Source organism: Lithobates pipiens, unplaced genomic scaffold (genome assembly GCF_037356315.1).
Source record: "Lithobates pipiens isolate NorthernLeopardFrog02 unplaced genomic scaffold, aLitPip1_a1.2 Scaffold_13, whole genome shotgun sequence".
NCBI lineage: Eukaryota > Metazoa > Chordata > Amphibia > Anura > Ranidae > Lithobates > Lithobates pipiens.
Window position 1 is genome coordinate 472,730,775 of NW_027507718.1, and position 24,858 is coordinate 472,755,632.

At 42.7% G+C, this 24,858-nt stretch overlaps 1 protein-coding gene across 4 annotated transcripts in view; it reads right to left on the reverse strand.

The window, feature by feature from the left end:
• The window catches only part of ZFYVE28 (zinc finger FYVE-type containing 28), a 300,024-nt gene that overhangs the window by 81,301 nt on the left and 193,865 nt on the right, over positions 1 to 24,858 (reverse strand). For all 4 annotated transcript variants that reach the window (XM_077477912.1, XM_077477911.1, XM_077477909.1 and 1 more), the window contains exons 4-7: positions 19,937 to 20,139; positions 16,106 to 16,195; positions 9,389 to 9,478; positions 7,745 to 7,846 (exon numbers count right to left, since the gene is read on the reverse strand). In XM_077477912.1, coding sequence (XP_077334038.1) covers positions 7,745 to 7,846; positions 9,389 to 9,478; positions 16,106 to 16,195; positions 19,937 to 20,139 — 485 coding nt within the window. The remainder of the gene's footprint in view (positions 1 to 7,744; positions 7,847 to 9,388; positions 9,479 to 16,105; positions 16,196 to 19,936; positions 20,140 to 24,858) is intronic.

A 24,858-nucleotide genomic window follows, 5' to 3' on the forward strand; every position in this document is an offset into this window, starting at 1 on the left:
CCCCCTCCCCCCTGAAAGGTGCCGATTGTGGCACCCCCCTCCCCCCTGAAAGCAGCGGCGGAGCGTCTGCGGGGGTCTGGCCGGAAGTGGGTGCAGATACCTGGATTATCCAGGTAATTGCACCCCCCTCCCCCCTGAAAGGTGCCGATTGTGGCACCGGAGGGGGGGAGGGATCAGATTAGCGGAACTTCCCCTTTAGGGTGAAGAACCGCTTTAATGTACAACTAAAGCTGGCCATAAACCAGTCCATCCAATTTTGAATACAAACCTCACATTTATGGAAGCAGGCATTTGTTCACCAACCACAGAGGGGACGTCAATCAGACAAGTTATAAAAAAATGTCCAACACAGTACTATTGTACCTCCAAATGGTATGCAGGTGTACTCTGACCTCATTGCACAGGTTGTGGTGTCACAGCCACCCTGCGGGGGGAATGGGGGACAGGAGGAATGCACATTCCTCTAAGATCTCCATACATGTCATCGGTTGGGCTCCTGTCCCATTGGACACTATAACCCGGATGACCCTGGCGGCCATATTTAATGAGGGCAGTGCTTATAAAAGCACTGGCTCACTGCAGTGGGTGCACAATTTTGCGTGTGGCTAGTCTGTGTTTTTTTTATTTATTTTTTATTTTTACAATTTAAGCTTTAAATATTTATTTATTACAATTCTTAATTTTTTTTATATTTTTTTAATCAGCCCTGTTTAGGGGTGGCTTTGGTGAGATATCAGAGTTCTAAACAGAACCCTGACATCTCCCCTTTGAGACAGAGAAAGGGACTGAGGACACAAGACTCCCTCCTTTCTCAGCAGCTTCAGCATTGAAGATGAATGGACAGGAGACAGAGGCTCTGCAGGGGAGAGGAGGCGGAGGGAGGGGAGGCCTGGGGTGCGCCATGATATCACTCCCGCAATGGGCAGCCACCGGGGCAGACCCTGCCTCCTTTTCGGCTCCATTTTCTTCTTTCGGCCGATATGGTTCGGCGGAGTGTGCAGAGTGCCTCCTAGGGCTCAGTTTCATCAGCAGATGAATTGGGGACAGTAAAAGGGGAGGATCAGAGAAAACAGGATCAAACAGCCTTTTTACACAATGACTTAACCCCTTAGGTTCCACAGTGAGTATAACAAGCATGCTTTTCTGCATATATAGACTGCTTTTACTGTTATGGGTTTAGTAACACTTTAAAGCAGTGTTCCAAATGAAAGTTTTTATTATATAAATATTAGATATGCAAATTAGATACAGAGTTACTGTCACGTTAACCAGTGCACGTTGATGCTATTGCATTTGGCCTGGTGATCTATGCATTAATGGTTAAAGACCCTTCCTTACTTCTGGATGGAAGTACTCTAACAGGCATGCTTATTCTTGTGAGAGACAGTAAATAAATCACTCTGAGAAAATTATGTTTTTCAGCTCTATTTCTGCAGATGTTCTCTTAGCAAAAGCAATAAACGAGCGCCGCTACAAAAGGTGCTACAATTGCACAAGTAGCTACATCTCCAAATGTCTCATTGGCATTTGAAAATGCCTGACATATGTTAATGCATCAAAAAAAAAAAAAAAAAAAACATTCACAATCTATAGTAAGCAAAAAACACTGGAATAATAAAAAAAAGAGCTATGAGACCAAGCAGCGCCATTTCACAAATGTGCACATCTCTTAAAATATTATGCCACTCTAGAATTAACTTGAGGACAATTTGGCAGGTTTCATATAAAAAAAAAAAAAGAAAAAAAAAAAAAAGGAAAGCCATCGTTAGGGGACATGCATCTGAAATACAAAGAGATCAAGAATAAATATGAAACCTTTATGGTCATATCTGTAAAACTGAGGATCTTGTGCCAAGAGAAATAACTGAAAGCACAATAAAGGGCACGGCAGCTGATCTGAACATTCTAATTGCCTGGCTGTCCCTGGCTTCAATGCCTTCACAGTCCCAGGACACAAACATGTAATGAGGACACATGTCTAAACTGCACACTTATTCCAGGTTAAGTGACAAAGTATTGAAGCCAATCGATCAGCATGATTGCGAAAAAACATAAAAGGGAGTCAACAAACCTCTGTCATCACAGGTGCCTACAAACCAGTGGGCTCATCTTCAAACGCGTTGCAAAGTGCAATGATTGACTAAAGCACACTAACCCGTAGCAGCCACACGTACATTACTATTTTCTTCATCTGGCTGTAGTAAATCCAATTGGAAAGGAAGGAGGTATATCTTCTGCCATCTATGTCTTCCATAAGGCCTGAAACTCTGTCCATGAAATCTGACCAATGTCATTGTGGCAGAAACGTCTAAGTAGCTTGGATAAACCACTATTCTGTGCCAACGGGGAAGAGCCAGGAGCTTTTGCCGGTTCCCAACAAAGCAGGTGTAGTGGCAGTAAAGCAAATGAGCACAGTGAACTCCAGGGCCATGTAAGCAAAGTGTTTGAGTTGTGGAGGTGTACTGACTGCCAAAAAGCGGAAGGGTCACACACTAAAAATTGGCACCAAAATTTAAAATGAAACTATCCTGGCTCAAACACAACACCCACCGGTAGGGTGGTCCCAAACTCCCACACAGACTAACGGGGATTTAGAGGATAAAAAGGCACTCTGACCATGTTTAAAACAGCTTCTGCCCTGTACTGAAAGATGATACTTCATGCAAGCAGGATTAACAGGGGAAAAATTCCCCATCTTAGCTTTGACCTCCACAATGGGCACAACTATGTAGGTGTCTCCAGGGACAGAGCTCTACAGTTGGCAGACCAAAGCCCTGGACCATTAAAGTACCCTGTAGCCAACACCAAACATTGCATTTTGTGCCAAGGAGAGCACCTACAACAGGATACAGTGGATGGCAGCAACATAGACATATAGTCTGGCCCTGCTTATTCAATTATTCAATCCATCATAGTTCAGGCACAGTTCCTCAAGTCTTTGCCAAGAATCCAATTTACAAGCTGTCATAGGAGCCCCAATAGCTATGGCGCAGCATGAAGTTTGGTAGAATAATCATCAGAGAGTGAAAAACCTCCATAAGAGGAAGGTAAGCTTCTATTAACAGAGAGAGGGGGTCCATCGCCTAAAGACAATAGGAAAAAAGAAAGACTAGATGAGTGGGAAGAGTTATATAGGGGGTCTCCCTGCAGCCTTCTCTTTTTGCCAATGTCCAATTGCCCATTAAGTTAGCTGCAAACAAGGTGTGTCTAAAAAGTTTGGTCAGTGGTATCGGAAAACAAAACAGAAGATGCAAACAAATTACCTTTATTGGCCTTCAAAATAATCAACATCCTTCACAACATACTTTTGGCAACATTCATAAAGCGTCTAGAAACTGTCAGCAAAGGCCTCTTTAGGAATTGATCACAGAACCACAGTATGGTTCCAAGAATGGAACCAAGAATGTCCCACATTATTGGATTGCCACCATGTCTGCAAAACCTGCACATTTATGATGCTCATCAGGCAGGAAAACAGAAAAAAGTCCACAGGTGCCAGACCAGGGGAGTACAGTGGATGATCTAAAAACAAATACGCCTTGCTGAGCCAAGAAATGGCACACACAGATCGCACAGTGCGCAGGCGCGTCATCATGCAGCAATATCCTGTTCACATATGGTAATGCAATCCCCAAAGGTTTCCATTCTTGTTACTTTCTGTTTGCTTGTGCGGCAAAAACCGGGAACAGATCTTCGCTTACCCAAATCTTTGCACGATGGTGCGCACTGTGTCCTTGCCAATGCTCAATTCTTCCGCCATTAATCGAAGAGTCAGTCGCTGATCTCCTGCCAGCATATGTCACACTCGCTAAATCATGTCTGGGGTTCTGCTTGTTGATGGCCGACCCGAATGTGACATCCTCAGTCATTTATTTCCCATTGTGAAAGTGTTTGCACCAGTCGTAAACACATTTTCTGCTCACAGCTTTCCGCCCCATACACTTGCACCAACATTTCATGCGTCTCTCTACTCCCCAATTTGTTGGTGAACTTGATGTTCACTCATTGCTCCATTGCACTGTGACCCTACCTCTCACATGGACTACGTTTAACTGCCCGCAGCGGGTGTACGCCACGCTTGGTGGTGTGTCTCAATGTGTCTCTGGATAGCCATTTGCATGCGCACACACTTGGCGCATGTTGCTGTTGAGATATCGGACCATTCAACAAACTTTTTAGACACACTTCGTATAACCTAATCGTGATAACTACAGATCCTTTGTTCTGTACGACTAATGAATTCAGATATTCAACACTATAGTTGAAGCAATTTACATTTGACCTTTAAATCACGCATATTTACTCTGTTCAGGCCCGATTCAATCGTTACTCCTAAAAAGAAATTAATACCACCAAAAAAGGTGACGTCACTGATTGAATATTATTTGGAGAGCATGCCCATAATGCTCGATAAACACATTGGCATGCTTCAGTAGTCACACACCACAAACAAACTGAATACTAATAACACACACTAATGATTATAGCTCCACTGGAACAATCAGGAAGGTCGTTTCAGGAAAACGCTTTATGAAGAAAAATCTAAAATCATCTCAACAACAGAGCTTCTACAAAACCCAAAACGGCTAGGGCAATGAGAACCTCGGCAGAAATCTAAGGAGATTTCAAAGAAAGGGGGATAAAAGGCCACGAGTTATTTCACCTCAGTGCTGCCAATGGTTGGGACCATGAAACGATACATTGTGCTTCTCATTTTTTTTCCTCCCAAATGAGAAAAATTAAAAAACAGTCATCCCTGAGCTTAATAAACCAGGAACAGCGGAGAGGAGACAGGAAGGTTAAAAGCCGTCAAGGAGGAAAAGCAGTACCCTGCCTCACCTGGAACTATATGTAACAAACGTAACCGGGGTTATTCTATCAGATTTAGCAAAAGTCTCTAGCTGTATGTTCATTTTTACCTAATCTATTCTAAATAAGAAACTCTGCAAACATCTATTTTTGTTCACTCTTGTAAAGGGACTTGAATATTGACACTACTCCCTTTTTGTTTTTAAAGTGGGCCTAAAGTTTTTTTTTTTTTACCTAAAATAATAAACATGGTATACTTACCTTCTCTGTTTAAGTATTGCACAGAGTAGTCCCTTAGCTCCTCTTCTGGGGTCCCCTGCTGGCACGCTGCCCTCCTCTTTCCCTGTATGTGCAAAGCTGTGTGTTATGGGGCACACATGCAGGGTCGCTGAGGAGCCAGGCTGTGTGCATCCTTAGACACACACAGCACGGCTCAGCCCCACCCACCTGCACTGCGCTTATTTTAGTATCCTTGTGTCCTGTGAGAGCAGAGAGGGAGGAGAGAGCCATTGCATACAGACAAAGCGCTGGATTGAATGAGGACTAGGCATTTAATGAGGTGAGAAGACATGTAACTACTGGGACTTTTTTTTTAGCCTTAATGCAGGGATTGCATTAAAGTAAAAAAAAAATGTTTTGCCTTTAGAACCACTTTAATATCTGTCCTTTTGTGGTATTAGTGGAGTCTCAGATTATTCACGCACTTGCAAAGTAACAAGTCAGGTAGGCTTTCCCCTTTAAAGTGATATTAACCGTTTATTTTTTTAAGAATAAATATGTTAAACTTACCTGCTCTGTGCAATAGTTTTGCACAGAGCAGCCCTGATTCTCCTCTTATCGTGTTCCCTGCCGGTGCATGCACTTGGCCCCACCCTCCTTCCTACTGCCGCTATAGCAAGCAACTTGCTATAGGGGCTCCCAAGCCACTGCTCTGCGTGTCCATTCACACACGAAGTGTGGCTTAGCCCGATCCTCGCTCTCTCCTTAATGGCTGTGATTGACAGTAGTGGGAGCCAAAGGCTTGCTGTCTCAGCCAATGAGGAGGGAGAGACCTGGGAGAGCTCAGGCTCTCGTGCACATTGCTGAATCAAGATTTGGCTCAGGTAAGTTCTAGGAGGGGCTGGGGGTGTTGCTGCACACAGATGGTTTTTTACCTTTATGCATACAATGCATGAAGTTAAAAGAATGCGGGCCTTTACAACACTACGGTCTCTCATTAAAAACCATCTGCTCCAACGATTATCAGTGCATCTGTTCGTTTTCTTGGCTGCTCTGCTTTGTCCCGCATTCACACCACCCGCCTCTTACCAGGCCCCTTTGTTCTAGGAGCAACAAAACCCCCCAGTCGATACTACCTTGATGCCCACGACTCAAAGTGCAATAACTGTGTTTCTTGTACATTGGAATCAATCAACACAGCTTTGGAAACACCCATAATTCTGAAAGACAGACCTGCTGCCTTGATGACTACATTTCGGAACCATTAGCCAATATGGGTGAAGGAAATTAACCTAAATAATATACACAATAAACAATAAAATTTAAAAAGCGGCTGCCCTAATGCACAGCACGCCATTATCCACAATGAGCACAGCGCGCCATATTCCAATTGACTGCCTGCAGTGCGAGTTTGGAGCCAGAGTGGAGTGAAGGAGCGATGTGCGACTATTAATATTCTGACAGTCACTAATTAGTGTGCAGGGTTGCTGTGTAGAAAATTAGCTCCAATTAGACAACACCAGTACTTTCAGGATGCAGAAGACTGAATTAATTTGACTTAATCCCCAGGTATTATTGTAACATCACACAAGTAATCAAAAACAGCATATCATTATTAAGAGACAGCACTGTGGCTTAATATTCTATTTAACTATTCGAGAAGAGACCTTCAGAAACTATCTTGGGAGGCCATTCCATCAAGATGTGAATTACTATTAAAATAATGCCCACATAGAAAATTAAAGTTTAGACTGAAGTTAGAGACTAAATAAAAAAAATTTTTTTTGGTAAGAGTGAAAAGCATAGTCCAACTTTCATACTATTTAACATGAAGCATGATAGCATTCTCCAACCTCAACCCCCTGTCCCCATTCCCCTGAATTCTGGGGGGTGCTTCTCCCTGCTCAAATGTGTTGGGTTTTGTGAATTGGAAGACTACAAGTCCTATTTTTCACAGGTGCAGAGGGACTCGGCCGGTGCCCCAGGTCCCTCCTCTTCATCTGATGCCCCCAGGGAAAGCCGCTTTCCCTGGGGGCACCCATGTGTGCTCGCTTCTGAGTGCAACAGCTGCATCCCACCCATCTCTCTCATGTCACCCGGATTTAATTGACAACAGCGGGAGCAAATTGCGCCCCTCCTATAAATCTGTCCAATGAGGGGAGAGACAGCGGCGGGATCTGCTACAAGTGTACACATCACTAGATCGGATGAGTTCAGGTAAGGAGGGGGGGGGGGGGGGATGTGCACAGAAGGTTTTTCACCTTAATGCATTAAGATGAAAAACCTTAAGGCTTTAGAATTGCTAATTGAACAAGCTGAATTTACAAGCCAATTGGCTACCATGCACAGCTGCACCAGACTTTGCACCCAGTTTTAGTAAATCAACCTCCATCTGTGAAGAAGAAACTACAAGTCCCATCTGCCACCGTGGCAGACAGCTTGTAGTTCTCTGAAGAGTGCCCTCTTAGAGAGCTGGAGGAAGTGTCAGTGAACTAACAAAAAACCCCATACAGACGTACAGGAAGAAAGCTGGATTAAGTCTCCATAAGACCCTAACATTGATTACGGGTGTAATGCTTTGCTGGCCTCCATGAGAAAAAATAATAAATGCATCTTTTTTTTAACTGCAGAAATATGTGCATTTATTATTTTTTCCATAAAGGTGAACTTGGCTTCGTTGGCTAACTGGAGAGACATCCAGGAACTATAAACTTGCCTGATTTTTCTTAGCAATGTGTGGAAAGGCCGAAAGAGTTCTGACATGTCTTCTGGTTTGCGTTCAAGGTTTAGAGGTCCTTCAGAGTAAACAACGAGCCCACTGTAAATAAAATATAACAGACAAAAAAACAAAACAATAACATATTAACATATCATTCTGATTAGAACTTTTAAGTTTATGCAGATTATTGTAATAGGAAATTGTAATGGTTTGGGGTCAACGATTATTGTGGTTTATTATATGTATACAGTCTTTGTTTTACATATAAAAATAAAAAAACAAAAGAATCTCGAAGCACTACGAGTTATCTTAAAAGAAAGCAGTTGAAGCCAGTAAGATGGCTGGTTTTGTCTAACACCTCCAGCTGAGATGTCCATACTATATTGAGATCATTGAGATCAATGGCACAATCATTGGTCCCTCCACGCACGCCAAGCTTCTGGGTGTAATCCTAGACTCTGACCTCTCCTACACCACCCATATCCAATCACTGGCTACATCTTGCCACCTTAACCACCGGAAAACTTCCAGAATTCTCCCCTTCCTAACAACACCAGCAAACAACTTACTCACTCCTTGGTTATTTCCTGCCTTGACTACTGCAACTCACTGGCCTACCTTTACACAGGCTATCCCACCTTCAGTCTACTATGAAGGCTGCTGCTAAGACTTATACACCTTACTGCTGCTCCTCTCTGCCAATCCCTTCACTGGCTTCCCCTACTAACCACAATATACAAGGCCATCCACAACATCGCCCCCAGCTACATCACCAAACTTATCTGCAGATATTGCCCAAATTGTCTTCTCCGCTCCTCTCAAGACCTCCTGCTCTCTAGCTCCCTTGTTACCTCCTCCCATGCTCGCCTCCAGAACTTCTCCAGAGCCTCTCCCATCCTCTGGAACTCCCTGCCAAGTATGTCTGGTTAGCCCCTACCCTGTCTGCCTTTAGGCGATCCCTGAAAACTCACTTATTCAGAGAAGCCTACGCCACCTCCATCTAAGGAATGTAGCCACGTCACCTCCATCAGATCATCCCCGCAGATATTATCTTTTGTAACACCTCCCAATCTTTTAAATTGTAAGCTCCATGAGCAGGGCCCTCCTAATTCCATCTGTACTGAACTGTATTGTAATTGTACTGTCCCCCTTATATTGTAAAGTGCTGCGTAAACTGTTGGTGCTATACAAATCCTCTATAACACTAGAATATTGTATTTCTGTAAACTGCAGTTTCAGTTGGAGATAACATAATTATTTTACTAACTGCTGTGCCTCAAGTTCAGCCATTCACAGGAAGCTTTGTATTTTTCTCAACTAATACCAGGCTTCCTCTGATTAGCCGAGGTAGAAAGGCAAGCTAATGAGGTCAAAATCTCTACCTCAACCAATAAGAGGGAGCCATGTATTCAGTGATAAAATACAAAGCTTCCTGTGAATGGCTGAGCAGTGCTCAGTCCAACTTGATTTTGTTCCGGCCGCAGACGGGGAGTTCACGTAGATAAATGCAGATTATACAGTGCTGACAGCTATCAGCGTGGCCCAAACTAACACTTTAAAGTGAAAGTAAACATGGAGTAGGGCTTTAAAATAAATAAATAATGACGTGTAACATATATTTTTTTAATTATCCATACTTACCACACAATGGCTAGTCGAGGGATTGTAAACATTAATGCTGGTTCATAATCATCAATCATGTCTTGTGTGAGGTATCCAAGCTTTAAGGCTCTGTAAAGAGGGATATTGCAGAATTAGGCATCATGAAATAAAGGCTAAATTACAGCTAGACACATGCACTCTCATTTAGCAATGCGTGCCAAGTACTGAGTAACTCCAGGCAAGTCAATTCAATCTGTGGGTGGATAACGCTAGCAAAGAAACACTGCAACTGTGCTCAAGTCCTCTACATTTACCTTTCATTTCTTTCATATCATTTGTTAAAGTGGAATGGTGCAGATTCTATGCTATGGGAATGCAACCTCTTGTCAGATGATCATACAAAGCCCTCAATATAGTGAGCTGAGAGAGAAGGCAGGGCTTGTACCAGCAAACACACTAGTCTGCATTTTCCATGGGTTCAGAAAATGTGAGCACTGGAATCTATGGGATTTCAGACAGGTGTATATGATGGATACAAAGAAAACTTAAAACAGAAGGAAAAAAAAAACACACACATACTCACCTAGATAGCTGCAGCATCGATCTGATGCTGCAGCTGTCCCTCACCAGCTCTACATTGAGAACTGAGCAATCAAAGACAGCTGATCGTTCAGCTCTCCGGTCAACTCTGGTTTTTGCAAGTCACCGCTCTCTGCTCCTCAAGTGCTCACTGGAGCACCAGGCTGTGGATGGGGCGGAAGCGACTGGCTCAGCCACTCAGCGGTGTGCAGAAAGGCTGAGTCAGCTGCCAGTCAGGCATCTGGGCGGATCCTGACACTGTTGTCGGGATCCCTGTAAGCCCTGGACCAGCTCTGGGACATCAACTAAAGCCTGCTGTTGGCTTAATATGGGTCACATGAGTGTAAAACTTAGTGTACTTCTGTGATCCATAGGAGAGATATAGCCAAAAGACCTTTGTCCATATTTCTCCTTTACCAATTCCTGTCCAGCGACGTACCCGTACATCACTGGACTTTCGGAGGTTGTACCTGGATGATGCAGGCATCAACCAGTTATTTTTTTTCAGAGCTTGCGGTCGGCTCTCTTGTAATATGAATCAGAGCGACTTACTTATTACAAGTAGTGGCTTTCTCCGGCTCTCCCGTCCCAACGAGAGACCCAAACGAAAAACCGCTGTGTCCGCCGGCTGGCTGGACAGCGAAGCAAAGCCGAGATTAGCTTTGATCAGTTGTTTGTAACAGTATACCTGAAGCAATGAAATTACATAACTTCCTGTTTACTCAGAAACCAATCAGCACCATTTTTTTAAAATCGAAAGCATTCAAAACTACAGATATTGGTGTTTTGAAGGCTTTTATGTGCAGAGGAGGGATTTGAGATCTTATAGACCCCAGATCTGTCCATAAAGAGGACCTGTCACTGCCTAATGTGGTCACAAGGGATGTTTACATTCCTTAAGACTTTTTTTCAGCTTGAGTTTTAAAGGCTGAGCTGTATTTGCTCAAGTTTTGGTGTATTGAGTTATTTACATGATGAAATAACATTTGTGTAGCAATTTAATACTTAACGAATATGGTTATAAACCAATAATATATGCCGCGGCCAAGTTTTATCCAATAAAAATTTGGTGCTAAAAGAAGTTGAGTTTTCATTTATGTCCGGGCATTACTGCCTGTGACCCCATTACTTTTGTTAACGGTTTAATGAAAGCTACAGCTTACACCACAGAGTATCTGGCTACTAGGAGCATTTTTGTCATTTCTAGTCATAAGGGACCATTGAAAGTATTCAACACCTTTTCTGCTACAGGAGTTTAGCAGCAGAAGAACGACCTTCATTTTTGCATGAATGCATCCCATTGGCCAGAATGACAATTGATTCTGGGCACTAGAATCTATTAACGCGTGAACGCACATAAACACATGTTTAGGCAGTTTTGAGCATTTTTTTTGCTTAAAAGCTCCTCTTCTGATTGCCACTTTGATTGCACTCAAGTTCCTAAGGGCATTGTTAGTAGGGATCTGACTCTCCATGCTGGACTTCTTCAGGTTATTTTAGATTATGAACTAGATTGGCAATAGATCTCCTGGTTGGAGTATCCAAAACATATAGGGCACTAGGGACTGACTCAGCCCTCCAGGCACCACCGATAAATAAATAAAAATCTCTTTTTCAAGGACTGGCCCTTTAAATAAGCCAGATAGTGAAGCGGCTCTAGGTAGTGTAATAGACTTCTGTCACAAGCCAGAAAGATGTCTCTACCGAGAGCCCCGGATAATGCTCCCCGCTCAGTATCGGCAGCCAAAGCTCTGCTCAACTTAAGGAGGATTAAATCTCTCTTCTTTGAATGGACAATCTACTTCAATGGGTAACACACAAAGCATGAAAATGTAAATCAGCTTTTCTGCCAGGAAATAATTCAATTACAATGACATCATAAACCTCCACAGAGAAGGATTTAATAAATGTGCAGGTCAGCGCGGTGCGATAATAACGTTTTACATTTGGATGCCTATTCCAGCATTTGATTTTTATTCTTTACCAGAGGGAATTTTAATTAATGGCTTATGTTAGGAGATCAGCAGTGACGACGCAACATATTCTGTGATCACCATGCTGGAAATATTTTGGATTTTCATTTGACACAAGCCAATTCTCAGAACATTAACTATGACCCGAGCAAGATCTCAGTGGTCCTGAAAGAAAAGAAAAAAAAAGCACTACCTTAAATAAGACAAGGTGATAATAAAGAGGAAGTACCACACCAATGATTTTTGGGGTTAGTGGGGAAGAGTTAAACAATAGCTTGTCATTCATAGCCATTGTGTACTATTGTAATCTCTGCGATTGGTTTCAGAGATCACACGGTACAGGGCCAATCACAGCTATCACAATAGTACACAATGGCACATGGATGCACAAAGTATAAATGAGTGAAAATAAATAAATACATTTACATTTTATTTAATTATTTCATTTTCCCAATAATTGTAACTGCAAAAAACTTACAGTGCTTCTTATAAATATTTGGGGGTATCTACTTTCCAGAAATGGTAATTTAGGGGTATTTGTATTGTCCTGGCATTTAAGCGTCTCAAGAAAGGAGATAGCCGGTCAAAACTTCAGGATTGATCAAAAAAATAAATAAAATAAAAAATATTTATATATATATATATATATATATATATATATATATATATATATATACACATATACATACATATATATACATACATACACACACCACAGTTTGTAGACGCTATAATATAAACTTTCACGCACAGAATTTAATATACTGATTTAAGTTATTTTACCACAGAGATGTAAAATAAATTTTGGCCTAAATTTATGAAGATTGATTTATTTGCAAAGTTTTGTATCAGAAACAAAGAAAACTTCTTTTTTTTCCCCCCAAGGTCTTCTATATTTATTGGTTTATACAATAAAAATATAAACAAGCCAGAGGTAATTAAATACCACCAAAAGAAATCTCTATTTTAAAAAAATTATAAAAATGTAATTTGGGTACAATGTTGCATGACTGAGTAATTGTCATTCAAAGTGTGACAGCGCTAAAAACTTAAAAATGGCCTGGGCAGGAAGGGGGTGGAAGTGTCCAGTATTGAAGTGGTTAAAGACAGGAGAAATTATCGGTGAAGAACAAAATAAAAAACTTTATGCTTCCCAGATCAAGTTTCCCTGCGTTATAATGCGTTTAGCCTTGTTCATAGTATTTAAACTGCAATTACCTGAATACACCAGATTCCAATGGCAAGAATCAGATTCTTGTGACTGAATGATGGGTGTATGTGAACAGCCCCTTTTACAAAGTAATGACAGGTTAACAGCAGCCATTACTATTTGCATGTAGCCGCAGACCAAGCAGTTGCCTGCAGTTAGGGATGCATGTCAGGAGCCTGGATGGGGTCAGATGTATCCAGGGGCAGACATTCACCCCTAATTGCAGGAAACTGCGAGTATACAGCTACATGCAAATGGCGGCGGTTGCTGTCAGCCAGAAAATACTTTATACAAGCTTTTCTCAACCTTTTTAACACAGAGGAAGCCCTGAATTAACTTTCCGGTCTCAAGGAACTCCTGTGAAGAATTACTATATCTACAACACTTGATACATTAATGTGATGGTCAGTGGGAAGAATTCTCCTTACATTTGTGGTCATTGGGAAGAATTCCCCCTTATAGATAGCTAAAAGATCAATGGTGTCAGTGGAAACTTATCTAAGAGGTAGAAATTGCTCATCTCTCAAGGAATCGCTTGCAACCTCTGGAGGAAACCTAGGGTTCCATGGGACCTGGTTGAGGAAGAATGCTCCCTACACCCTTATAGATGGCTAAAAAGATCAATGGTGTCAGTGGGAACTTATCTAAGAGGCAGAAATGGCTCATTGTTCAAGGAACCCCTAGAAAACCTCTGGAGGAACCTTAGAATTCCATGGAACCCTGGTTAAGAAACCCTGCTTTATGCAGGTTGAGCATCTGCAGCTATTCACATACACCTGTCATTCCAGCTGCAAGAATTCCCCGATTCTTGCCACTGAAACCTGTTATATGCAGGTAATTGCCCATGTAATCGAGGCCTAATTATCTAAATGCAGCTAACAGAATGCACCTAAAACCCAGGTAAAAGTGTGAACTATACTATAAATTCATACTTGTACAATCATACTTCTGTTGGTTTTAAAGTGTTACTGAACCCAGTACCCTGCATTTATGGAAATGCAATTATTTTAGTAAACTGCTAAATACTTTTTCTCCTCAGCATTATATAGCAGTCTTGTGACTATCAGTGTCTGGTTAAAGCTTGTAGGAGGCATTTTTATTCTAGCCCGATTGTACTGTGAGGCAACAAGGCCCCTGACACTCTGTCTGGACAGTGCCAATTGGCCCTGTGCTGATCACATGCACCCTCCCAAGAAAAAAAAAAACCTTTAGCAATACACACCAAATTGTGCATGTGCAGCTTGCCCCCAGGGCGCTGTTCTATCAGCAGGTAGATTGGGGACAGTGGAAAAAGGGGAGGATCAGAAAATACAGGATCAAACAGCCTTTTTACACAATGCAGAGGGTTGACCCCTTAGGTTCCACAGTGAGTAGGACAAGCATGCTTTACTGCATACAGTGCATTGAAAAAGTATACATGTCTTTTGAAATTTTCCACATTTTGTCATGTTACAACCAAAAGCATAAATGTATTTTATTGGGATTTTATGTGATAGACCAACACAAAGTGGTGCATAGTTGTGAAGTGGAAGGAAAATGATAAATGGTTTTCAAACATTTTTTACAAAAAAAATCAAAAAAAGTTTGGCGTGCATTTATATTCAGCCCCCTTCCCTTAAAGTGGTTGTAAACCCTTACAAACCACTTTGACCTACAGGTAAGCCTAGATTAAGGCTTACCTGTAGGTCCAAGAAATATCTCCCAAACCTATACGGTTTAGGAGATATTTGCCCGAGGACGGGCACCGCTGTCTACGGCGCATGCGCTGTAGACAGCGGCGCGCAGGTGCACTGAGTGTGGCATCGTCGGTGACGAAGCTGCAGTGCAATGCCACGCGTCTCGGCTCCCGTGCGCATGCGCTGGAGTGACGTCATCACGGCTTCGCCGAATGACAGCGGCGGAGCTGCGAGACCCACCGAAAAGATGGATGCGCCGGACTACAGGGGACAGCGGTGACTTTGCTGGCTCCTGTGTCAGGTAGGTGACACATAATGGGCTACTATGCGATGCATAGTAGTCCATTATGCTTTGCCTTTGCAGGGAATGAAAGAGGAAGTAAACTCATCAGGGTTTACTTCCTCTTTAAGCCTAGGTTCACACTGATTGTGGGTTAGAAATCGTGCAAGTTTAGCTGAACCCGCACAACTTCATACCCACATGTCAGTCCAACTTCAGAGAGACACCTGTGCTGGTTCCTGCACAGAGGTCCATTAAAATCGCCACCAAAGTCGGCAAAAGTAGTGCAGGAACTACTTTTGGGAATCGGTGCGGTGCCGCAAAGTCAGCGTCGCACCGATTGGGACGGTGCTATTACCGGCAATACCTGACGATTTGGCATGCGATTTCACATGTCAATTTTCTTGCCAAAACGACCCGATGTAAACGTGGGCTTACTCTGATACCCCAACTAAAATCTAGCGTAACCAAATGCCTTCAGAAGTCACCTAATTAGTGAACAGAGTCTACCTTTGTGTAATTTAATGAAAGCAACATGAAGGCCAAAGAACACAACAGACAGGTCAGGGATAAAGTTGTGGAGAAGTTTAAAGCAGGGTTAGGTTATAAAAAATATCCCAAGCTTTGAACATCTCACGGAGCACTGTTCAATCCATCATCCGAAAATGGAAAGAGTATGGCACAACTCATCCACGCAAAATGTGGAAAATTTCAAGGTGTATGAATACATTTTCAAGACACTGTATACAAACTGTTGTGGGTTTAGCAACACTTTATACTTGAGGCATTTTACATGCACTTTCCATGCACACCTATTGATGTCTATAGGGACAAAGATGTACTATGCTGCAAAAAAACAAAAGCAAAAAAAAAAATTGCACTGCAACATTTTACATTGATGTGAATAGACGTCATAGGGAATAATGTGATTTTCATTGTCATGCATAGCAGTGTGATAGCAGATGTAGGAGAAATCGCACTATTATGAACAGGGTCTAAGTCTCAATGTCCTCAACATGTTCCTGCGGGAAGCCTTACCTTTCTACAGTTTCACAGAATAGGACTATTACTTCCTGCTGAACGTAGTACTCCTTTGGAGTTTTCACAGGGACCATGGCCGACACATAACTGCAATATGAGCAAAGTAGTAGAATGAGGACTTTTTTTTAAATGAAAGGAAACTTGTCATGCATTCTAAATGAGACACGTCATTTTATTTCTCTTACTCAGGCAGGCTTCTCCTGTGCTCCCAGACAGCCCGTCAATCACTTTTAACACTCTGCATGCAATCTTGAACATGAGATCTAAGTAGGAGCTCTGAACACTCCTCATCCCAAAATGAAATGCACAATACATTCTGGGGTGCTGGTGTGAGGTCCCCAAGTTAAAGTGGAACTAAACCCTCTTATTCTTCACAGACAAGGAAGCTGCCATCTTATACTCTGATCTGTAGTCATCATGGTGCTGCACATGTGATCAGTTATGACACCAGCCATTTGATGGCTTCTTGGCTAATTTAAGAGAAAAATAGGCAACTCTGAGACCCCTTTCACACTGGGGTGGTTTTCAGGCACTTTAGCGCTGGAAATAGCCTCTGTTAAGCGCCTCAAAACCACCTCCTATTCATTCCAGTGTGACTTTTCAAACTCAGGCGGTGCACTTGTGGGATGTTCCGGAATGTCCTGCAAGCAGCATCTTTGGGGTGGGTTGGGAGCGCCGTATTTAGCGCTCCCAAAATGCCCTGCCCATTGGAATGAATGGGCAGTGCTTTCAAAGCACCTGTAAAAGCATTTAGAATGCGCCACCAAAAAAAACATTTTTTTTTCTAGTTAAAAGCAACCAGTTAGTAGCTGAAAAGTGATGCAAAAGCGCAGCTTAATCAAAGTAGCTAAAACAAGTGGTGCTTTAGTGCTAGCGGCCGTTGCTTTCAGTGTGAAAGCATTCTGACAGTTATCAATCACAACATGTCTTGACTGTAACTGTTTGAGGAACCTGGTAAATTGATGAGTTAGATTCTGCTTTAACTATTCCTCAAAACAGTTGCATTCAAGACATGCCATGAGTGATTATCACAGATGCTTGTACTAGCAACAGAACTGTCAAACCATCAAACGGCTGGTGTCATAACTGATCACATGTACAGCACCATGGCAACTGCAGATCAAACCGATGCCAAGATGGGGGCTTTCGCCGGTGGTAAAGGACAAGAGGGTTTAGTTCCACTTTAAGGACAATTCACAGCATGATATTTGAATCTGCAAGATTACTAATGGATTTTAAAGAGGAAATAAACCGTTACAATCAAGGCATGCTGTCACAGTTGCCTGTACTCTCAACCAAACGGTCAAACCATCAAATGGCTGGTGTCATAACTGATCACATGTGCAGAATCATGATAACTAGAGATAAAATCCACGCTAACATGGCAGCTTGGATGAAAAAAAATAGGAGGGTTTACTTCCACTTTAAGTGGTTTATGTCATATGTACTGTAAACTCACTACTGGGCTTAATGAACAAAATCAAGATCAACGGTATGCAAAGTACAGAGCAACTAATCACTGCTCAATGATCTGATTGATCAACCTTAAAAATAAAGATGAAGTGTGATTACTGCACTTAGTACACCAGTTTTTAAAGCGGGAGTCCACCGGGACTCCGCGTTTTTTTTTTTTTTTTTTAAAGCCAGCAGCTACAAATACTGCAGCTGCTGACTTTTAAAATAGTGACACTTACCTGTCCAGCGCGCCCGCGATGTCGGCACCCGAAGCCGATCTCTAGATCGTCTGTAAGGTTCTGCCGCCGCCATCTTGGGTATGGGAATCAGGAAATGGAGCCTTTCGGCTTAATTTCCCGGTTCCCTACTGCGCATGCAGGACGGTCCCCGCTGCCTCTGGGATCTGTGTGTTTCCCAGCAGGCAGCGGGGCACTTGCGGAAAGGGGCGGGCACTTGCGGAAAGGGGCGTAATCTACGCCCCTTTCCGCAGAGAGCTATCCCGGAAGTGGGTGCAGAATACCTGTACTGTACAGGTATCTGCACCCCCCTCCCCCCTGAAAGGTGCCAATTATGGTGCCGGAGGGGGGGGGGTTCCGATGAGCGGAGGTCCACTTTAGGGTGGACCTCCGCTTTAAGATACTGATGGGCTGAACTCTATTGATGCACCGAAATTTTAGCTGCTGAAAATGAAGTTTTCAGCTTTGTGCTGAAAGAAAAAAAAAATGCTGATAATGGAGGAGTGGAAGAGGACTCCGGTGGCAACCTGTGAAGCTCTGGTGAACTCCATGCCCAAGAGGGTTAAGGCCGTGCTGGAAAATAATGGTGGCCACACAAAATATTGACACTTTGGGCCCAATTTGTACATTTTCACTTAGGGGTGTACTCACTTTTGTTGCCAGCGGTTTAGACATTAATGGCTGTGTGTTGAGTTATTTTGAGGGGACAGCAAATGTACACTGTCATACAAGCTGTACACTCACTACTTTACAATGTAGCAAAGTGTCATTACTTCAGTGTTGTCACATGAAAAAAATAGTATAAAATATTTAGAAAAATGTGAGGGGTGCACTCACTTTTGTGAGATACTGTATATTTTTTAAAAACCATCAATTTCAGCGTCGGCCAAGTGCATGCTGAAATTTTGGACCACCACTACATAACTTAATACCCTGCTGGACTGGCTCTGGCCCACGCTTTTGTGGAAAAAATATAGCAAATAAAAATATTATATCAAACACATTACTACATAAGCCATGTTGTAAATTAAATGGATGTAAACCCTCACATATACCCAGTGAAGTGAACAGCCTCAGATGATACACGGAGATGAAACAAATCTCCCTACATACGTTTTACATGCATATCTGTTGTCTTTAGCTTATTATTTTCTTTAGAAAGTGTACATTATGTCAGAGATTTTCTCTTCCTGTTCAGCACTGGGTGTGGATTCCTGGCATACAATGTGTGACAGCTGATTGGAGGAAAGGCACACACCCACCTCCACATAGGTACAGGAAGGAAGTAAAGTGCTGTGAATAGAACAGCTCTCTACTAAACTATTTATAGCACCCACCCCGACACAAATTTTAGGCTGGTTTTATCTCAATTGTCGGAGAACTTGTCAGAAGTTATCATGATAACAGAGGAACGGAACAGCAGAAAGACACGGGACTTTGTGCTTTGGAGAGAGATAAGTAAACAATGCAGATATACGTGCTTAGGTCAAATGTCATGAATCAGGTTTACATCCACTTTAAAGTTATGAAAAATAAATTTTCCTTTTCAATTTGCAGCCACTGTACATTTCTGTAAAATTCAATGCAATGGCAACCTAGACCAGCCCCAGAAAAGTCAAAATATATGTACCAACGCAATTTCAGTCTTGGAGATATACTTCCCAAGGGTTAAATACTTCTAAAAAGGGATGCATAGCCTGCAACTTTTTTCATTAGAACATCGAGAGACCACCAGTTGAATAAAATGAAAAAGACCCTAGCATTCAGAGGCAGTCTGCAAAGGACATGGTGCTACAGCTATTTCTTCAGAGCAGCAAAAGGTAGGAATCTGCAGCAAAGATTGTTAAAACCCCAGCAGTGTACATTCATCACCCAGAGGGGATTGTTTTTTTTTTAATCAATAAAAGTGGCGTTACTCTTTAAACTGGCCACAAACATTACAGTCTGTATGTATCACCATACAATTTTTAGATGGAACGACAAAAAAAATAAAAAATAAAAAATAAAAAAAAAAGATAGAAAAGGCAATCACAGAAGGGAATTTATAAACTTGTGCCAAGCTAAAAAAAATAAAAAAAAAATAAATAAAAATAATAATAACAAAATAAGAATATAAAAAGCTTTAGAAATGTTTTACCTTAATTCAAACTCTGCAAAGAGAATATCGAAATGCCGAAGGGAGTCCTTAATTTTCTCGGTGTACATGTTTAGATCCCTGAGGGCCTGGTCGCGGATGATGTTTCTGACCTCCTCCAGGCTTCTGGTAAGGTCTTTAGCCAGCGGTCTCATGGCCATGCTCTCTATTTCCCGGTTCATTATGATTGAGCCGGCAGCCAAACACTGCAGAGACAGACAGAAGTTAGTAGAAATCTTAAAGCTGAACTCAATCAGCTAAACACAGATAAAATACAAATGTTAAAACTGACAATGGATCGACAATTCTGTACAAACAGTCCTCAAGCACACTTGGCAGACTCCAAAGTCAGATCCTTGACCTCCAGGGGCAGCACAGCAGCCCCACTTGGTCAACATCTGACAAAAAGACACCCCAAGCCTGCCAATTGGACAATGAAGGAGAAACAACAGCAGCCCACTGATAAAGTCATCCCTCTGCTCTCTCCTCCTGTCACCTTCCTCTTACCGCTACCCACATGTACAGGGCAACAGGACCTGAGTGGTCCCTAGTGCAGCCCCTCCCTTTCCCGGTACTGTTGCACATGCGATTATAGGATGTTGAAATTAAGACAAATTAAAGCGGGGTTCCCATTTAAAAAAAAATTAACAATGAAAAGTCAGCAGCTACAAATACTGCAGCTGCTGGCTTTTAATAATCGGACACTTACCTACCCCAGGGTCCAGCGATGAGGGGAAGGGACGTCAAGAGCCCAGGCACTGAAGGAGGCAGACTAAGAGGGACCTCCTAGCAACAGCCATTTAGAGGTGTTTTTTTTAGGCACATTCATGTTTTTTTTGGGGGGGGGGGGGGGGGGTGGAACACCACTTTAAGGAGTATATTTATAAAGCAGTGAATGTGACATTCACCAAACATTTTCTGCAAGTGTATCTTCCTGAAGCGTGTTTTAAATTATGGTGATTGATCAACCTGCAGTGAATGTTTGGCGAATGCCAAATTCACTGCTTAAAAAAATATGCCCCTAAAGTGCTTAAAAAATTCAGTTAAAATAAGGTAAAGTGTAACGCGCAATATACCCAGGGCCGGGACAAGAATTTTTAAAACAGCTTACCTGTAAAATCCTTTTCAATCCAGGACACAGAGCCATAATAGTTACCATGTGGGTTATAGGCCACCTTCAGGTGATGGACACTGGCACGTTCTAAGACAAAAAGTGCACTCCCCATATAACCCCTCCCACTACTGGGAGTACACAGTTGCGGCCTTGTAGATTTGGGCCATGGAGGCTTGGTGATGCACTGCCCAGGAAGCATTAACAGCCCTGGTGGAGTGCGCTTTAATATGAAAAGGTGGAATTTTCCTCTTTAAACCATAAGTTTGAACAATCACTTGACAAATCCATTTAGAAATAGTAGACTTCGATGCCGCCTGTCCTCTCTTAGGACCTTCTGGCAACACAAACAAAACATCTTTTATACGAATCTGAGCGGTCACCCTCAAATAGACCTCGACTGCTCTCACTACATCAAGAGAATATAGTGACCTTTCTTCCGCAGGATTGGATGTGATTCAACTCTCTCTGAGCCACACGACTCCTCGTGCCCCCTTGGTGATTGATATAGGCCACTGTTGTGGCATTTTCGGATTGGATCCTGACCAGACAATTCCATAACCTGAGCAGCCAGGTCTCCAGGGCCAGGCGTGCTACCCGAATCTCTAGAATATTGATGGGCAAGGTCATTTCTGTTTTGGACCATTTTCCTTGGACAGATGCTTCTTCTAGGACTGCTCCCCAGCCCAGAAGGCTGGCATCTGTTGTCACCACCTTCCAGGTAACTGGTAGGAAGGACTTTCCTTTCTGAAGATTCTGGCATATCAACCAACTGAGGCTATGACACTCCAAGTCTAGAGCTTGGATATTTTTGACAGGATACCGTTTTGCAGCAGTCTCAAATCAAACTGCTCATAAGGAATGGCCTCAAATGAAGCTACCATCTTTCCCAACAATCTAATGCAAAGTTGAATAGAAGGATTCTTCTATGACCACCTGAATCAGTTCCCTTATGGAACTCATGATCTGAGCTTTCTCTATGATCAGGCTCAAGTACTGCAATCTCCTTGATGGTTTTAAGGAAGATTTCTCTAGGTTGAGAATCCAACCTAGGTATTCCAGGTAGCTGACTGTGGTCACCAAACTGGTTTAGGCCGGCTACTGACTGATCGATCAAGAGTAGATCGTCTAAATAAGAAAGAATCGTTATCCCCTGAGCATTTAATCTGGCTAAAAAGGGGGGGCAGAACCTTTGTAAACACTCGAGGTGCAGTAACTAGACTGAAAGGCAGAGCTACAAACTGAAAATGAAGATTTTCTATCTCGAAGCGTAGATATTTCTGGTAAGCGTGGGAAATAGGTACATGTAGATAAGCATCCTTGATGTTTATTGACGCTAGCAGTTCTCCACCTTGTAGAATGGAGACCACTGATCAGATTGATTCCATGCTAAAAGAGCGGATATTCAAAAAAGGTTTTCGATCTTTGAGGTTGGATCTTCGGGGTCTGACATCCCCGTTTGGTTTTGGTACCATGAAAAGGTTGGAATAAAACCCCAACCCTCGTTCTTCCATTGGGACCACTGATATCACTTTTTGAGACAAGAGATGATCCACAGCCAGAAAGACTTATTTTTTCCTGGGTCTCTGGGAACGTTTGATCTGAGAAAAGGAGATGGGAACTCTAGTCTGTAACCTAGATATACTGAGGAAGCCACCCATTTGTCTCGACACTGTTCCTGCCAGACCCTTGAGAACTGCAGATGTCTTCCCCCTACTCGAGCGAGCAAGGTGCCCCTTCATAAGGAGGTTTTAGCCATTTTTTTAGCGGGCTTTCTCTCCCAGGGCCTCTTTTGACCATGGGGTTGACCCTGAGGTTTACCTCTTGAACTTGACGATGGAGGCCGGCGTGGCTGCCTGGAGGCAGATGCTCCTGCCACTGGAGAAGAAGCTGGTTTAAAAGAAAAAAACGCTTAAACTTCTTCTTAACTGGTAAAAAGGGAACTTTCTCCATTAGAAATTCTTTGGATATATTTATCCAGATCGTCTCCAACAACCGTTCACCATGATATGGAAAACTAGCCAAGAACTTTTTTTCATGGTGCTTCGGCTGACCAATTCTTCAACCATAGAATTCTACACACATGTACCAGCCCGAGCATAAGCCGTGAGGCTTGGAGAATAGAATCTTTTATAACGTCTACTGTAAAACATAATGCCTCTGATATTCCAGGCAAATCTTGGGCCCGTTTATCAGGAATAATCTTGAGCACCTCTTTAAACTGGTCTTTTAACCACTTCAATATCAGGTACTTATACACCTTCCTGCCCAAACCAATTTTAAGCTTTCAGTGCTGTTGCAATTTGAATGACAATTGCACGGCCATGCTACACTGTACCCAAACACATTTTTTATCATTTTGTTCCCACAAATAGAGCTTTCTTTAGTGGTATTTGATCACCTCTTCAATTTTTATTTTTTGCGCAATAAATTAAAAAGACAGAAACAAAGAAAAACTTTATATTTTTCAAAATTTTCAGTTAAAAAAAAAAGTGTAAATACGTTTTCACCTTCAATGACGGCACTGATATGGCTGCACTGACGGGCACTGATAATGCGGCACCAATGGGCATCAATGAGGTGGCACTGATAGGCAGCACTGATGGGCACTGGAATGCGGCACTGATGGACACTGATGGGTGGCATTGCTGGGCATTACTTGTCTGATCTGCTGCATAACGTTGCCAGTCAGGGACAATTTGTGGGCACTGATTGGCATATATTTGGTACATTTTTGTATATGTGGATGGCCATGGTGTACGTATCTGGCCATCCACAAGTTGGGGGCTTCCCTGGTGGTCCTGGTGGTCTAGTGTGGGCATCCGAGGGGATAAACAATCAGCACAGACCCCCTCCCCCCCCACATCAGGAGAGCCGCAAATCGTCTCTCCTCTACTCGTGTCTGTCAGACGCAAATGAGGAAAAGCCGATCAACGGCTCTTCCTGTTTACATTGTGATCAGCCATGATTGGACATGGCTGGTCACGTGGTAAAGAGCCTCCGTCGGCTCTTTACCGAGAACGGTGTAGCGGTGTGTCAGACTGATACACCACACCACCGATGGGCGCGTGGCGGCTGTTATCCTGCTGGACTTTATATGACGCCCAATCAGGAGAACTGAACGACCGCCCGGCCGTCATTTTGCTATAGGCCGGGCGGGAAGTGGTTAAGGATGGACATACTCTGAACGCTGCCAGAGAAATATTTTTTTTAAATAAGAATTCAACTTATCTGTTGGATTCTTCAGCATTTGAGCATTGTCTACAGGACAAGTCAAGCTCTTCTTCACAGAGGATATAGCAGCGTCAATTGCTGGAATCCCCCATTTCCTATTAAACTCTTCCTCCATAGTGTTAAAGTGGTGAAAACTTTTTTGGAGGAAATTTTTTTTATCTGGGTGCTTCCACTCAGAATACATAAGCTTTTTCAGTAATGAATGAAAAAGCATGAATAGGTTGGGGAGGCTTTAGCGAACCCAAACAAGAAGTGGGCTCATCGACTGACTCCGCTACTGGCAGCAAAAAAGTGGAGCGGACCAATTCAGTGAGAGACTGTACCAACAACCTTTCCTGTGAACCTGATCCATCTGTATTAGACTCTTCAGAAAAGAAGTCATCAGCCTCTTCCTGGTCCCCTGAGAGAAAAGAGTCATCTCTTGATCCTTGATCTTCAGTTTGAGGGTCCTGGGTAATGGACGGGGACCTGTTATGCTTAGTCTCACTCTGGGATGCGATTAAGGCATACATTTTTTGTTCCAAGCCTAAAATGGTTGAGGAAAAAACCTCTTTAGTAATATATACAGGGGCTGCAGTGC